The sequence below is a fragment of the Populus euphratica genome, unplaced genomic scaffold (genome assembly GCF_000495115.2).
Source record: "Populus euphratica unplaced genomic scaffold, PopEup_1.0 scaffold39.1, whole genome shotgun sequence".
Taxonomy (NCBI): Eukaryota; Viridiplantae; Streptophyta; class Magnoliopsida; order Malpighiales; family Salicaceae; genus Populus; species Populus euphratica.
This window is the reverse complement of record NW_011499897.1, coordinates 20299-34850: the sequence shown is the minus strand read 5'-3', so window position 1 is coordinate 34850 and position 14552 is coordinate 20299. Positions and strand designations below refer to the sequence as shown.

General features: G+C 34.0%; 2 protein-coding genes across 6 annotated transcripts; both read right to left on the bottom strand.

The window, feature by feature from the left end:
* Window positions 1-2787: 2787 nt before the first annotated feature.
* Window positions 2788-6207, bottom strand: LOC105132150 (bifunctional UDP-glucose 4-epimerase and UDP-xylose 4-epimerase 1). The gene is made up of 9 exons (XM_011035477.1): window positions 5840-6207; window positions 5681-5730; window positions 5245-5380; window positions 4554-4655; window positions 4173-4400; window positions 3878-3959; window positions 3625-3707; window positions 3448-3539; window positions 2788-3210 (listed from the first exon to the last, which is right to left on the bottom strand). The coding sequence occupies exons 1-9, from the start codon at window positions 6026-6028 to the stop codon at window positions 3120-3122; spliced, it is 1053 nt and encodes a 350-aa protein (XP_011033779.1). The 5' UTR covers window positions 6029-6207; the 3' UTR covers window positions 2788-3119.
* A 2440-nt stretch (window positions 6208-8647) lies between these two features.
* On the bottom strand, window positions 8648-14015 carry LOC105132148 (myb-related protein A-like). Of its 5 annotated transcripts, none has more exons than XM_011035474.1 (9): window positions 13790-14015; window positions 13141-13282; window positions 12805-12859; window positions 12372-12429; window positions 11933-12027; window positions 11720-11823; window positions 11025-11153; window positions 9799-10647; window positions 8648-9116 (listed from the first exon to the last, which is right to left on the bottom strand). In XM_011035474.1, exons 2-8 carry the CDS (start codon window positions 13245-13247, stop codon window positions 9828-9830), a joined length of 1368 nt encoding a protein of 455 aa, XP_011033776.1. In that variant the 5' UTR covers window positions 13248-13282; window positions 13790-14015; the 3' UTR covers window positions 8648-9116; window positions 9799-9827. The 5 variants fall into 5 exon arrangements, with proteins under 5 accessions (XP_011033776.1, XP_011033775.1, XP_011033774.1 ...); XM_011035473.1 differs by having other exon boundaries at window positions 8648-9102; XM_011035472.1 differs by having other exon boundaries at window positions 8648-9102; window positions 9803-10647.
* Window positions 14016-14552: the final 537 nt, after the last annotated feature.

Here is a 14552-nt window from a genome sequence, read left to right as displayed (position 1 = left end):
ATGATCATATTTCGTATGATTGAAGAAAGGGCAGTGTGTGATATTACACCATACATGCCCGTAGAAGGGGATTTTTTTATTCTCTTGTACATGCTCTAAATCGGAGATGCTTTGGTGTGGTTAAAGAAGAGCGCTAGGATTTTAAGTAGCCACGTTATGTGTCTTCAGATGATTCTCTTGCATAGCTTGTAGCCTGATAACCTGGTGCAGGTCGCAATTGTTAGGAAAGTTGCAAACGACATGGTTATGGAAATGATGACCGCCTTCTAGATGCATTTTTATCAATCTGTTGGACGGCAAATATGGCTACCGATCTAGAAGAAATTAGAAGATAACCTGCAAAAAACTGAGCCATCAAGGGATTGTATTTTACAGACTGCAATTGGTAAAAGACATTGAGAAAGGGTTTACAGTCTTTTTTTTAAAAAAAAAGCTTCTTTGAAACAGCACTTGATCAAGGATGAAGCTCTTGTAATTTGGGAACATGTCTGAGATGACGATGCCTCTGCATGCAATGTCACAGACACCCTTGAAAAGTTGGAATGCAGGGTAAACAAACAGTGAAACAGATGCAATAAAGCAGTACCTACCAAGGAAAAGGATTTATTTGTTGACAACTAATTCGTAATATGATAACAAAATACCATAGGTATGAATGGATTTATTTGTTGCTTCTGATTTGTGAAGCACTAGAATTTCTTAGTGCTCTTTATTAGTGAAAACTTATATATGGGACTGCGCTAACATGTGAGTTTGTATTTTTCTCTGTGAAAAAACAATATTCAATCATTCCAAGCATGTTTTAAATAAATCAAGAAAATAAACCATTCAAATTATAGCCCTGACTGGACTTAATAAATTGATTTTATTTTAATTAAATAGTATTTTTTTTTTACAACAATAGTAAAATAACAAAATATATAAAAAAAAGACTATGAAAACCTAAGGAAAAAAAAACTATTGGAAGTATGTAATTGAACAAAAAATTAAAAAAAAAATCATGATGAAATAACTCTCAAGTAACATTATAGATATGTAAGCCGGGTGATAAGTGGTGAGTCAATTTATAATAATTTTCAAAAGTTATAGTCTAGGCTATGAGATCGGGTTAACTTGGTAGAATTTTTTTTAAAAAAAACTATAAAGCTTTTTTTATTTTATTTTAAAAAACTATTGTAAAACAACAAATAAAAAAAATTAGGTAAATAATAAAAGAGAATGTTGGGCTATGTTAGCTTTTCAGGCTCATAATCCGATTTATTAGACCGAAAATATAATAAATTAAAAAAATAATAAAATTCAATCCCTAGCAAATACAATGTTAAATAATGAATTATTACTATTATTACTATTATCATCATCACTATTATTAATATCAGTATTATTATTATTATTATTATCACTACAATTATTATTATCACTATCACTATTGTTACCATCAAAAAAGAGAAATGAAAGGAGAGAGAAAGAGTCACTCACAACTAACCAATCATCTTTAAATAATATATGCCACTTATAAAAAAAAGAGAATATAGTAATAAATCAAATGATAAGACAAAAGCTTATTTTCTATTTTTGGACCTTCAATAAGTGCAATTGTTAGACATGTTTTTATAAATTTTTCATTTTAAAATTATTAATTAAATGTTAAATTACTGATATTAACCTCAATCAAATCAACAATTACAAAAAAAAAAAAACTAAGATAAAAAGATGCTAATGCCCCTAGTTCAATGACTTAAATTTTTTGACTCTAAAGTCATATTTGTAATCTTACTTATATTAAAAAATAAAAAGACAAATACACCATTTCCCTTGTTAGTTTTTTTTATTTTTATTTTTATTGTAGAGGTATTTTGGTTTTTTAATTGTTCATCAATATATGGAGTACATAAAAATATCCTCAAATAAAGTTATAATGACTAAAGCTGAAAGAATAAAAGTTATCTCTGGTTCAAAGGCAATCAGTTTTTATTTTTTTTTGAAAAAAGAGGCCATAGGAGTTAAAATATGGTTAAAGGAAAATAAACTTCGTTGTTGTTTTTTTTTTATATATAAGAAAACTAAAATTTGAGAACTTTTTGGTCTATGGCTACAATAATCTTAGCAATTCTGAGTAGTAAACGAAGTTAAAAGGATGTTGAATATCCTTCTTGGATGATGCAGTCATGCAGCTAGTGAAAGAGCAGAGACAAAGGAAAAGACAAGTGCCTTCTTCATTCCATCGCTCCTTTCAAAGAAATGGTTCCTCAAAGCAGCTTCCACTGAATATTTTGGAGGCCCCTCTAAGATATCAACTTTATTTTTAAGCTTCGTTTTTATAATACCGTGCCTCTTCAGGGTGCTTTGTTATTACTATCCATGGAGTTTCAGGGAAGAGGGTCTTAGTGCTTTGACCATTATTTCTATTTGATCCCGGGGAGGTTCAACGTAAGCATTGAAACGAAATCAGTGACCTGTATAGTTGGTAGTTCTTGTACGTAGTGATTTGAGAGGAAAACGAGATGCACAAGTCAACTCTTGCTCGGTCAACTATGATCTTTGCAACAAAGAATCCCACACTCGTCGCAAGTAACAATAATAGAACATTAAGAAAATGAATAAAAATGAAAGGTGCCCCTGCAATTCCAGTTCTAGCCAAAATGACATGAGAGAGTACTGTGACAGATTATATTCTGCGCGACTTCCTCTTGATTATATTTTGGCATTGACAGCCAAGTTTAGATGGAAGAGAGATTCATGTTTCTAGATAGGAATGCTTGAATAATCAAAGCAAGCAAAAGAAAATAAATAAATAATGAACCAGCTGCAGGGCTCATCTTTCTTCTTCAGCTCGAATAATAAATCTAGCCTTGAAACTTGTAGGCATTATCAAATATCAACACAACATTAATTTTTATGAGATTGAGAATATTATTCAATGGTGGGAAATTGCGTGGCTTGTTTATACGAGTGCTGTACGGGTGTATGGCAAATAGACCAACAACCCAAACAATGAGGGGAAACATAATAGACGCAAAGGGGGAATGCCTATCAGATCAAGGTCATGAGAATATTTTTCTGTGGTTATTTGGCCTATGAGTCGGGGATTGTTCTGTAGATCTGGACGAAATAGCTTGTTATTTTTCAGGCTTTGACTGGTAACCCCATGGATTATTGCTTGCCCATTTCCATTGGTCCCTGCACATCTCCTCGACACCGTATTTTGCCCTGAAAATTCAATCACAACAGTTAACATAAACTCATTAGGCCAACAGATTGAACTGGAACTGATGCTCCAATTAGCTTGTGAAATTTCAACAAGATGGCCAAACAGCAATGGAAAATTTATCACGCATGACACAATTAGGCATGCAAGGGAGGATATGTGTCACGGAAGCGCAAATTGAAAGAGAAGATCCTTGTGATATGCCAAAATATCAGGAAAATAGTAGGTTGAGAACATACTTCCAGCCAAGTTCTCTCTCAGCTTTCTCTGTAGAAGCATATACTGCTGTGGCATCTCCAGGCCTTCGTGGACATAACTTGATGGGGATTTTCTGAAAACAAAATCATAGTAAATACTTTTTGACTAGCTTCATTTTTTGGGAGAAGGGATGACAAGTGAAGAGAAGGGACAGTCACCTTGCCAGAAGCTTTTTCAAATGCAGTGACCATTGCAAGCACAGATGTTCCACATCCAGTCCCCAGGTTGTACGCGATGCAACCTAACACAAGCAAATTGCTTAATAAATGTAGCTTTCTAATGATAAAAACTAAACTGCATTTAAGCATGCAGTGATGCGAATTTTTGAAACAAATTAAATTAGAACTGAAACCAGATGCAGGTGGCTGCACTTCAGTTGACATTTAAATCTGTGTAATAAAAAATGATTACCAATATCCTTTGTTGCGAAAATTTTCCGAAGAGCAGCAACATGACCATCTGCCAAGTCCATAACATGGATATAGTCCCTGACCTGTTAATCCAAAAAACTTAATAGTTGATGAAAACCAAACATATGGTGGTTGAGAATATCATTTGGTCTGCTCTAAATTCGTGTGGAACATATCATCCATGTCATTTTGTCAAACTGAAATGCCAAATGTATCTTAGATAGCCATTAGGATTCCAACAGGAAATGTTTCTATAATTTTGCAACAAAGAGAATATCTTATGTAGAACTACATACCGCACTACCATCCTTTGTGGGATAGTCATGACCATATACATTAAGCTCAGGAAGTCTACCAACAGCTACTTGTTGTATGTAGGGCATGAGATTGTTTGGGATACCCTTGGGATCTTCACCAAGTTTACCACTCTCATGAGCTCCCACGGGGTTGAAGTACCTAAGCAAAATGATACTCCATTCTGGCTCTGCCTTATGAATATCTCGAGCAATTTCTTCAAGGAAAAGCTAGAGAGGAAAATACAGAAAATGTTAGTAACTGGCAAGGAAACAGGATCATTTTGATATAAAGATGGCCACTCCAACTCTACCAGGTTAATCCAGCTTCAAATATGAACTTCTAAGAAAAAAGCAAGTTTCCAGGAAAAAATAGATTTGTACCTTGGTACGTCCATAAGGATTCATTGCCATTAGGTTGAAGTCCTCAACACAAGGAATTTTTTCAGGTTGGCCATAAACAGTTGCTGATGACGAGAAAACCATCTACAAACAAAACAAAAGGTTTAAAACAAAAATCAAAATCGTTGTTCCAGTGACAAAAAAGGCATGAGTCTTCTAAACAGTCTAACAACAAATGAAAGTTACAGCTCCTTTACAATCATAAAATGTTTCTTAAATTGATGTATTACATTTAAGGCTAAATAAAGTTCAAAGTACCTCTATTTAAGATGAAAAAAGTGGTAGAATAAAGCCTAGATAAAACTAAATGAAGAACGAAAAGAAAAAATGGAAAATAAGTTTGTCAAAAACTCTTAGATTCTTGAGTACCGATTATTGTGCAGATAAGCCAAAAGTAATATCACCAGATGCAATCCTTTACAAAATTATTGTTATATGTAAAAATACTCTCTCTCAGAGATATTATGTGATAAATAAAAACAAGTACATAAAGCAGTCCCACTATGCCATTGATCCATTGAAATTCAATCAGCAACAGTCGCTTCCATATTGGTTTTGGTTAATATCAAAATTCTTCTGGCATTGCTGTTGGTTTCCATGTAAATGAGTGGCAGGCTCCACAGAGAGAAACTACCAAATAAAAATAGTTAAACAAGCTTATACACTAATATACCTTCTTGCAATTGTATTTTGCCATAACTTCATAGAGATTGATGGTGCCAACCAGATTATTGTCAAAATATCTACGTGGATTAGCAACACTCTCCCCAACTGCCTTGAGACCAGCAAAATGGATGACAGCATCGAACCTGTCACATTTGCAAATATATAAGCCATCTCCATTTATGAAAAGGCATGATCTAGTTCGAATATTGCCAATTGATCTTTATTTAATAATAATCTAAGAAATGATTTATCATGTAACACTCCAAAAATGTTGATTAACATTCCACCATTAAAACCTAGTCACAAATAGAACCCTATCTAATTTAGAAATGAAACCCAACCACCAATTAAGTATTCAGATTCAAGATTTACCAATCCAGCAAAGTAAAATTATTGGGCAATTTGAAAATCATCAAAAGAGCAAAAGGGTATCAGAAATTCACCTAGTTCTTGAAAACAACTTCTCCAAATCATCCTTATTTCTAAGATCACCCTGCAAAAACACACCAAAATAAAATTAAAATCCCCAGATTCTATTTTCTCCATCCAACAGAAAAGGAGTATTATTACTCATAAATAGAAAGAAAAGGTGTGAGCTTTACCAGATTGAATTCAAGATTCTTAGAAAGCTGAGGACCCACCACTTCCTTAACACGATCAACAGCTTCAGTGACAGAATTATCAAGATTGTCAATGATTGAAACCTTAAAACCTTCCTTTAGGAGCTCTACTACTGTGTGAGTGCCAATAAACCCAGCCCCGCCAGTCACAAGAATTGTTTGTCCAGCCATTATTACTAACAAAACTTGACAAGAAACAGATACCCCCAGAGAGAGAGAGAGAGAGAGAGAGAGAGAGGAAAGATTGAAAGCTTTTTAGACAGAGGAGTTTAAACAGAAAAGAGAGAGTGTGTAACTTTGGTATTTATAGGAAAAGGAGATTTTATTTTATTATTTTTAATCTTTGAGAAAATCAAGGAGAGAAGATAGGTTTGTTTATGTTTGAAGCGGGTAATAGTAAAACTTTTTTTTATAGTTGTCTCCTAGATTAGCACGGAACGGTTTGGCGCGCTTTTTTTTTTATGTAGTAGTATCTTAAACCACTCGTTAATGGTAGCGCGTGGATCACACTCTCAACAAAGGTATCCTCTATCCTCTCTTTTTTTGACACATCATGGCTACTCTCCGGTCATCCCTTCTTTTCAGGTAAGAACGAATTTTGAATTTCAGAGGTCATATGGATAATATCATACCACTTTATCCATTCACGTTCTATTTTTTCTTAAAATCATCACTGTATGGATAATATCATATCATGTTATCCTTTCCCAATCTTTTTTTTCTTAAACTCATCACTGTATGTTTAGAAAAATAATATAATTTAAAAAAACATAGTGAAGAAATTACAAATCATAATAGGAAGACACAACATTTTAAGATGTTGCTGATAAAAATCGTTATATTTCAATTAAGATTTTCAAGTTCTTATACGGTATCTATGATTATTAATTTAATAAGTGGAATAATATTTAGAAAAAATTTCTCTGATAATCCTGTAATTAAATTATTTTTTTATCTTTGTTTTTTAAAAAATTATTGTTTAAATAAGTACAGTTTTTAAATTTAAACCAAAAAAATGAATCAACCCTTGTATACATAATATGACACAAACGACGCAAATCTCTTGAAAGTTTTCTCTCTTTAAACATGATTACCCTCTTTCTCCTAAAAAAAAAAAACCCACATTGATTTCCAACCTTGAAAGTTTTGTGGTGGCTTGGAGCAGGAAAGGAAGGCCCCAGCTGGTGGGAAGTCAGAGCCCGTTGATCATTGTGCCTAAAATGACTGGAAGCGTCATCGGAGTTTACAACGGCAAAACCTTCAATGAGGTTGAGATCAAGCCCGAGATGATTAGTCATTATATTGCTGAGCTCTCAATTTCACACGTGGAAGACCTAGTATTGGTGCGACACTCTCTGCCAATTTCACACATGGAGAAATAGGCCTTAAAAGGACAAGTGGATCAGTCCTCCAAGGAGAAGCAATGGAAATTAAAGAAGCTCTTAAACCTGCACAAACTTTTGTCTCTAGCACCAGTGCTTGCAAAATCGGGTTCCCTCCTCGTTGAATTGGGAAGAAAATTGCTTTGACCCCCAGATAGGAGGTGGAGGCAAGGGTTTTTTAAAATAATTTAAGGATAAAATTGCAATATTTAATATAAAAGTTATTTAGTCATAAAATAAAATATAATGACAATTCTATAAAAAAAAACAGAAATTTTTATTATTATTATTTACTAGTGATGATATAAAGTGTTATAAAATTATAAAATTTATAATTATAACTATATTTTAAAAAAAATTGATTCAAACTAAAAAACTTATATAACCATATAAAAATAAGGGTAATTGTCCTCTATATTTGTGACTCTCACTTGCAGACACACTTATATTCCTCGATCATAATAAGTAGAGTCCGGTATCATATCATTGCATGTAACAACAATTTTACTTCTTTCATAATCATTGCCCGCGCCATGTAACCCATTATAGTCATTGTTTGTAATTTAAAAAAAAATTATTGGATTTATTTTAATATATTTTAGATGATTTTGACAGTATTATAATTAGAGTGGTAATATATTTAAATTATTTTTTTTTAATTTTTTTTCATAGCAATTAATCGTTTATCTTAAAAAAAAGAGTATAATTTACTTTAATTAGGATTGGTGATTCTTTTGTGTTATTTTTTTTTTATTAAGATATTTTTTATAATACCAATAATGTTATAGTTAAAATTTAGTGTGATCTCTGGATCTTTTTTTTTTCTAATTGTATTATGTATAGAACCATACTATTTTTTTCAATTTTCTTTTATATTTATGTTATCTGTCTATTTTTTTTTTTTTAATGATGTTAATAAACAGAAGTACACTACAACATGTGAAGATGAAATGGAAGGAGGACCAGAGGACTTTTTGGCGTGTGTGGACGACACACAGATGTAAAAGAGAGACCCAGTTAATTCAGGCAGACAGAGTGTTTGATAGCCATACTTTGTCAAGGATTGTTTTGCTTCCTGTTCATTGGGTTCTAGGTATGGGAAGGATGCTTTAGAGTCAATCCTTCCTTCCCAGAAATTGAAAGACTTCGGGCTCCATGTATGTATTGTGTTCTGTGCCTTATACACAGATCGCACTTGCATGGGATCATGGCTTTGAATGCTGCCCCACAGGAGGTTCAATCAGCTGAACATGCCTTCCGCAGCTCCTCAAATTATATCTCAAACCACCACGGAAAAGACAATCAATTGGATCAACGGCCATAGCCAAGCCGACGCTGAAACCAACAAGCCAACAACTGCTTTTATTGGAAAGACGGACAAAAGCTGCGTTTGGAACGCGTTTAAGAGTTTTTTTCATAGTATTCTTGGGTTAAAAGTTTTTTTCAATACAAACCCTTCTTTTGCAAAATCAACTTTTAACTACAAAGTGAACCAGCTTTCAAGTTCGCGCATTCTGATGAGAAAGTAGCTTTGTCCATATTAAGATTTTACACAAGAAATCTTATAGCCTAAGCAGCTACATGGTTTTGCGCTTTTAGATCAACAAGGGAGATAGATGTGGCAAAGCAAAAGAAAATTGCCATCATCTCCCAACGATGAGAGGGAATATCAAAACATACTGTACACTCCAGGTCCACTGTTTGAGCTGGCATTCCCCACATACTTCGCGGCCGCAACGCTTCTTCCCTTTATTGTGTTCCCACTATTGGTTACACTATTCTGCCTCTCCTACCACAACTCATCTAATTCTGTGATGCTTTCCAAGGTGGACTATCATTTGGTGGCCGATCAGATTAACGGACCTGGCATTGAAAGACTAATGAAATTGGATCTAGCTATCAGAAGGAAGGTGATATGAAAGGTTAAACTATATATCTAAATCAATAACAAGTAAACGGAAGGAAATCTCAGAATCAATAATTCAATCAGATACATCAAGCAAAACAAAAGGACTCATCAAACAACCTAAGAACACAGGTCTCTCCAAGATCCCACTTTGCTATGTGACAGTACATCTTCGACAACAATAGTCATAATTCACAGAATCATCATAATTATTTAAGTTTTAAGTTTCATGATGCTGATCCGGCAACAAGAACTCAATAATAATCCATCACATCAAGGAAATCTTGTTCAAATTACGGTATCAATTCCCTCCTTTCCAGTGTTGTGAAATATGGTTTTCCTAGTTATCTTTGTTGGATGTGGCACATATTTGAGTAGAAAATAACTGGATTCGTCATTAATCATGTGTAAAAATGTCAAAAAGGGCTTTTAATAATAACTGCAGATTTTAAAAAAAATTATACTGATTTCTGCAAGTTGTCTATTTAAGACAACAGATCCTCTGATTAATTGTAGGAGTAGAGGGAAAGAAGTGCAATTATGTGATATATATTATGCATCATGCTTAGTTGATGAATGAAACATGGGAAAAAAGAGTGGATTCATTACTCAACCCAAGTAAGTCCAGAGCAGAAAAGGTTGGTAGTACTCACTCGCCAAATTTAATTATCTTGAGGTATCCCTATCGCGATTCCAAGAAATTCTGATGCAGAGGTACACTAAGAGGAATATATTTGCCGCATTTACCCAAATCTGCCTCCTTTTCCATATCAAAAGCATAGTCAAAGTGCCTTTTCAGAGACTTGATGGCAAATGAAGTTTCAGGTTGGAAGTAACGGAGAAACCCTTGCTTCTCATTTGGACTGTTTGTGCTGTCAACAATTTGGAAGTCATTTGCACATGAAAACTTCAATGAAGGTGTGCAGGTGACATCAGAAGTCTTAGCAATAGCAGCACCTCTGAGAGCCCTCTTCCTTATAATAGAAGGGGTATTTTTAAAGGTCCTAGCTGAATTCCTCAATATTGATTCTGGACTGGTACTATTGACAGAGATACTTTGTGCGTACTTTGTTGGTGTGGAGCAACAAAATGGACTGATTGGATGCATGACACAAGTATCCATGCTAGGAACTTCACCCGCATCCAAATTACAAACCAAAGTGCTTAGCTGTTGTGACTCATGATGCAAGCAATTCTGGCTTTTCTCCTCTGCTTGCATATGCAATTTGCGAACTTCATTCTTCTTGCCAATACCATTGGCCTTTCCAGATCCAGAAGCACTCATCTCAGCACTACACCTCAACTCCATATTTTCATATACAAAGGCTGCCTTCTCAACACTTTGTCTTTCTTTTAACTTCAAGCAGTTTAGTTCTGCAGCGCAGTTGTAGGAATTGGGAGAACTAACTGTGAACAGATCCGTTGTGCAGCCATGTAGTGAATATGAATCCAAATTCTTCTTCAGTACACAATTCCAGTAATTTTTTATTGCATTATCACTCCTGTCATTTACCAAAAGATATAAGAATTTTTCAAACTTGATGGCAAATAAATCTATGCATGTCATGATGAAATGATAGGGTAAAGTAGTGCAGGAATTGCATATTTTGGTTTCAACAGTAAATTCATTTCTTTTGAAATTCTAGTGTCAGTGATGAAAGTATTAGAGGGTGTTTGGTAGTGTGATCCAATCATGCTTTTCAAAAATTTTGATTTTTTTTTTTACTTCGAGTTATGTTTTTTTTTTTTTTGGATCGTGTTGATGTTAAAATAAATTTTCAAAAATAAAATAAAAAAAATATTATTTTGATGTATTTCCAAGTTAAAAACACTTTAAAAAACTGTTGTCCCAAACACTCCTTTAATCTATCATGCATACCGTCCAGGTAGAAACCTCGCTATCTTGGCCCACTTATTTCCATATATTTCATGGTAGTAAGTCAGAGTCATCTCCTCCTTTTCTGTCCATGGAGCTCTATTTATAGTTGGATTTAAATGGTTAAACCACCTGCAAAAACTAATTATTAGCTTCGCTGAAAACTTAAACCACCTGCAAGAACTTAACATCCTCAAAGTGACATCATGAACATTGATACACTCCATTTAAAACTTTTAGGTAAAGTAAAAATGCTTGGCCTGTTTTTGTGCTGAGCTGAGTGGATGTTTTTTCATCTTTTACCGAAGTACAAAGGCTAATATTACTACTATTATACTAGAATACTAAAAAACAGCAGAAAAAAACTAGGACCAAGAATCAAGCATATTCACTTGATAAGATTTCAGTTTTAATGAACAGATGAGCATGCCCAGATTACAAGAGAGTTCTTGTTTCAAGAATAACTACTTGTGTATATATTAGCTGTTACTCTGATCATCATCAAAATTCTATTGCATGTGGTGTGAATATAGATAGTTAATTTTTCATTTCCTCAGACTTTTGCTGCAATGACTAGCACCTCTTGGTTGGCATATGAACTCTAAATGGAGGGAAATCGACATAACAAGAAACAAATCAAAAAGGTTGTCAGTTGCCTGACAGAAATCCAATGCCAACTAAACATTTGGATTACTTACCTTTCTCGGCATTGCTTTCCTACTCGACCTGGTAAGGAATTTGCGATAACAGACCATTTCCTACAACCATGTTTTCTGACTAACTCCATGATGCAATCATCTTCCTGAAATTCAAATATAAAGAAGACCATGATCCCATATCAATAATCTCAGAGAGACAGAACACGTGCTTTTCCCTGGGCAACAAAACTATCAAGAATATTTTATTTTCACCTCCTTTGTCCAAGTTCCCTTGACAATTGCAGGATTCAGAACCCTGTCCCACCGGCAAAAGCACTGAGAAACTGTCCTTCCAGGAAGACACTCAGCTGTACAAGAAAAAAAATGAATCATTACATATGCTTCAGATACAATTGAAGTTCTGCACATGTATAATTCACACAATGGCACATAAGAGAACATAAATAATTCAGAAGGATAGCTTTCTTCAGCAAGTACTATGTGATACTTAGGAAACTTCACAGCAAACATTATTCACTAGTCACTGCTGACTGTCTTTCCCTGTAGTCCATTGACGCCACCCATATTTGAACCATTTACCAAAAACATTCAAACATTACATCTTGCAGGTAAAAGATAAATGGTCCATGATTGACCCTAAGATGATGTGCAAGCATTAGTAGATAGCAAGAAAAATAATAGCGACACCCACCTATTTTCTTCCAATGCCTCCCATTGAACTTCCGGACTGATTCTTCCAGAAGACAGTCCTGTCCATCAAACTCATTTTAGTTACAAAAGGTGGAAAGCTTCAGTTAATGAAAACTTCCATCTCACAAATAAGAATCTAAGGGTAGAGTCTGTCGCTGAATATGGAACTACTTTAATTTGTTCATTCAACTCTTTCTTAAGTTCATTGCCAACTTCTAAGCAATTAATGAAAGTGTATCTAAATGACGAAAATGTCAAACAGCATATACTAGTAGCAGAAATGTCATACACACTACACAACTACTATTCTTATAATGTTCTATTCTATTCTTTCTTTGGAGTTCATCAATCTGTGGCAGGTTCTACGTAAGAAGGTATATGCATAAACCATAGAACACAGAATCAGTGACAGACTACAGTTTACAATGACTGACCTCTTCCTTTGCCCATCCTCCCCTTCTTGATGATCTAGTGGGACCAGTTGTCAACCTACAGATATTGGAAAACGAATAATTAATTAATTCTATGCCGAATAGAGAAAATTAAGTGATCAAAAGTATGTATTGCATGGTTACAATCTAAGGATTCCAAAGTAACAAACAGTTAGACCAAGGCCCTTAATCTAAAACTAGAACAGAACAAGAAGAGAAGATTTTCAAATTGAACAATACAGAAACCATAGAATTTCTTCACATTCAATTTGGAATTTAAAATTTTCTATGTAGCATGAAAATGCAGTCGCAGAAACATAACTTTGCAAAGAAACAAACCTTGGAGAAGCCCCAAAATAAACCGAACAAGGTGAAGCATCTATAACTTCGTTTTCCGAATCCACATTGAACAATTCCTCCTCTGTCTTGACTCTCATGATCTCCATTGAAACGGCTTCACAATTGCAATCAGACTTTCAACCTGTCACAAAACCAGATTACATTTTTCTTGTTTTACTAAACAATAAGATGGTAAACCATGTGAAGACAAAAACCCTGTTTAAGTTATCTTCTAAAGATTAATAGTTTGCTATTGTTTTATAGGGCCTTTGAATCTAAAAAAAGCGAGAATCTAAAGCACCAAGTTCTAACAATTTTCCTACATTTTCTCAGCAACCAAACAGGACGTCACTTCACCAAAAATCCCATCAACAAAACCAGCTAGAAAACAAGAAGCAGTTAAGACAATATAAGAAACAACTGTGATCGGATTCTGTTATAAATTCCTTCATCTTCCTACAAAAAAGAAAAATCTTTCATCTATAATAAACTACTTTCCCACATTTTCTCAGTGACCAAACTGATAAAATAACAAAATAGGTAATCACATATAGCACCGCAAAACAAAGTAGGAAAGGCATTATATAAAATAGAAAGAACAACAGATAAAATAACTACCAGGGTTTGCAAAAGGAAGAGAGGAACTTACTTCTTTGAGTGAAACTCTGTAAATGAAAAATCCAGAAAAGACTCAAAGCAAAGCAAATGCAAAGTACAAAGATCAAACTTGACCCTCAATTTGATTCTGCAAAACACGTTGCTAATGAAAATGTGGAGGTGGAGAGGTTGATAAATGGGCAGGAAGAAGCGGGAAAATGAGGGGGTTTTTTTTCTTGTTACAGACGGTTTTAGCTTACGTTGGAAGTTTCATGAGGTGAGTGAGAGGGTCAGCTACTCAGCTTCCGTTGGAAGCTAATGACTGGACCAGTCACTGATTACATCATGGGCCTATGAATCTATTATGGGCTAACTTTCTTATGTGTGGATCCATGGCAACAACATATAACAAGAATTGATTAAAATAGTAGTAACTTGCAGGAATTTCTTCTCATAAAATATTTTACAAGTATTTTATTTTTCTGTGTTTTTTTTTCTTGCAAAATATTTAAGTCGATATAAAATTTTTCATGATCTATCTCTATATTTAGAAATATTTTTAATATATGAAATTTCACAGAATATTTTTAGTATAATTATCCGTTCGATCTGTCATCTAGCAATTTTAACCATAACCATCACACCAGGACCTTGATCATGATCATCACTGCCAATTATTACTTGTTGACATGTAAAAAAATTGACATAAAATCATTAAAGTTGTAATAAAATTACATAGTAATATTTAAAGGAAAAATTAAATCAAATGATTTGGTGCCCTTATGATGATGAGAATTTCAACCTGGATGGGTACA

Excerpts from the sequence above, each read along its gene's own strand:
- LOC105132148 (XM_011035474.1), bottom strand. The coding sequence starts at position 13,247 with ATGGAGATCATGAGAGTCAAGACAGAGGAGGAATTGTTCAATGTGGAT. Across the intron at positions 12,028-12,371 it reads GAGGCATTGGAAGAAAATAG|CTGAGTGTCTTCCTGGAAGG; the intron begins GTGGGTGTCGCT and ends TTTCTTGTACAG. Across the intron at positions 11,154-11,719 it reads GGAAAGCAATGCCGAGAAAG|GTGGTTTAACCATTTAAATC; the intron begins GTAAGTAATCCA and ends TAGTTTTTGCAG.
- LOC105132150 (XM_011035477.1), bottom strand. The coding sequence starts at position 6,028 with ATGGCTGGACAAACAATTCTTGTGACTGGCGGGGCTGGGTTTATTGGC. Across the intron at positions 4,656-5,244 it reads CAAAATACAATTGCAAGAAG|ATGGTTTTCTCGTCATCAGC; the intron begins GTATATTAGTGT and ends TTTTGTTTGTAG. Across the intron at positions 4,401-4,553 it reads ATCCTTATGGACGTACCAAG|CTTTTCCTTGAAGAAATTGC; the intron begins GTACAAATCTAT and ends TTTCCTCTCTAG.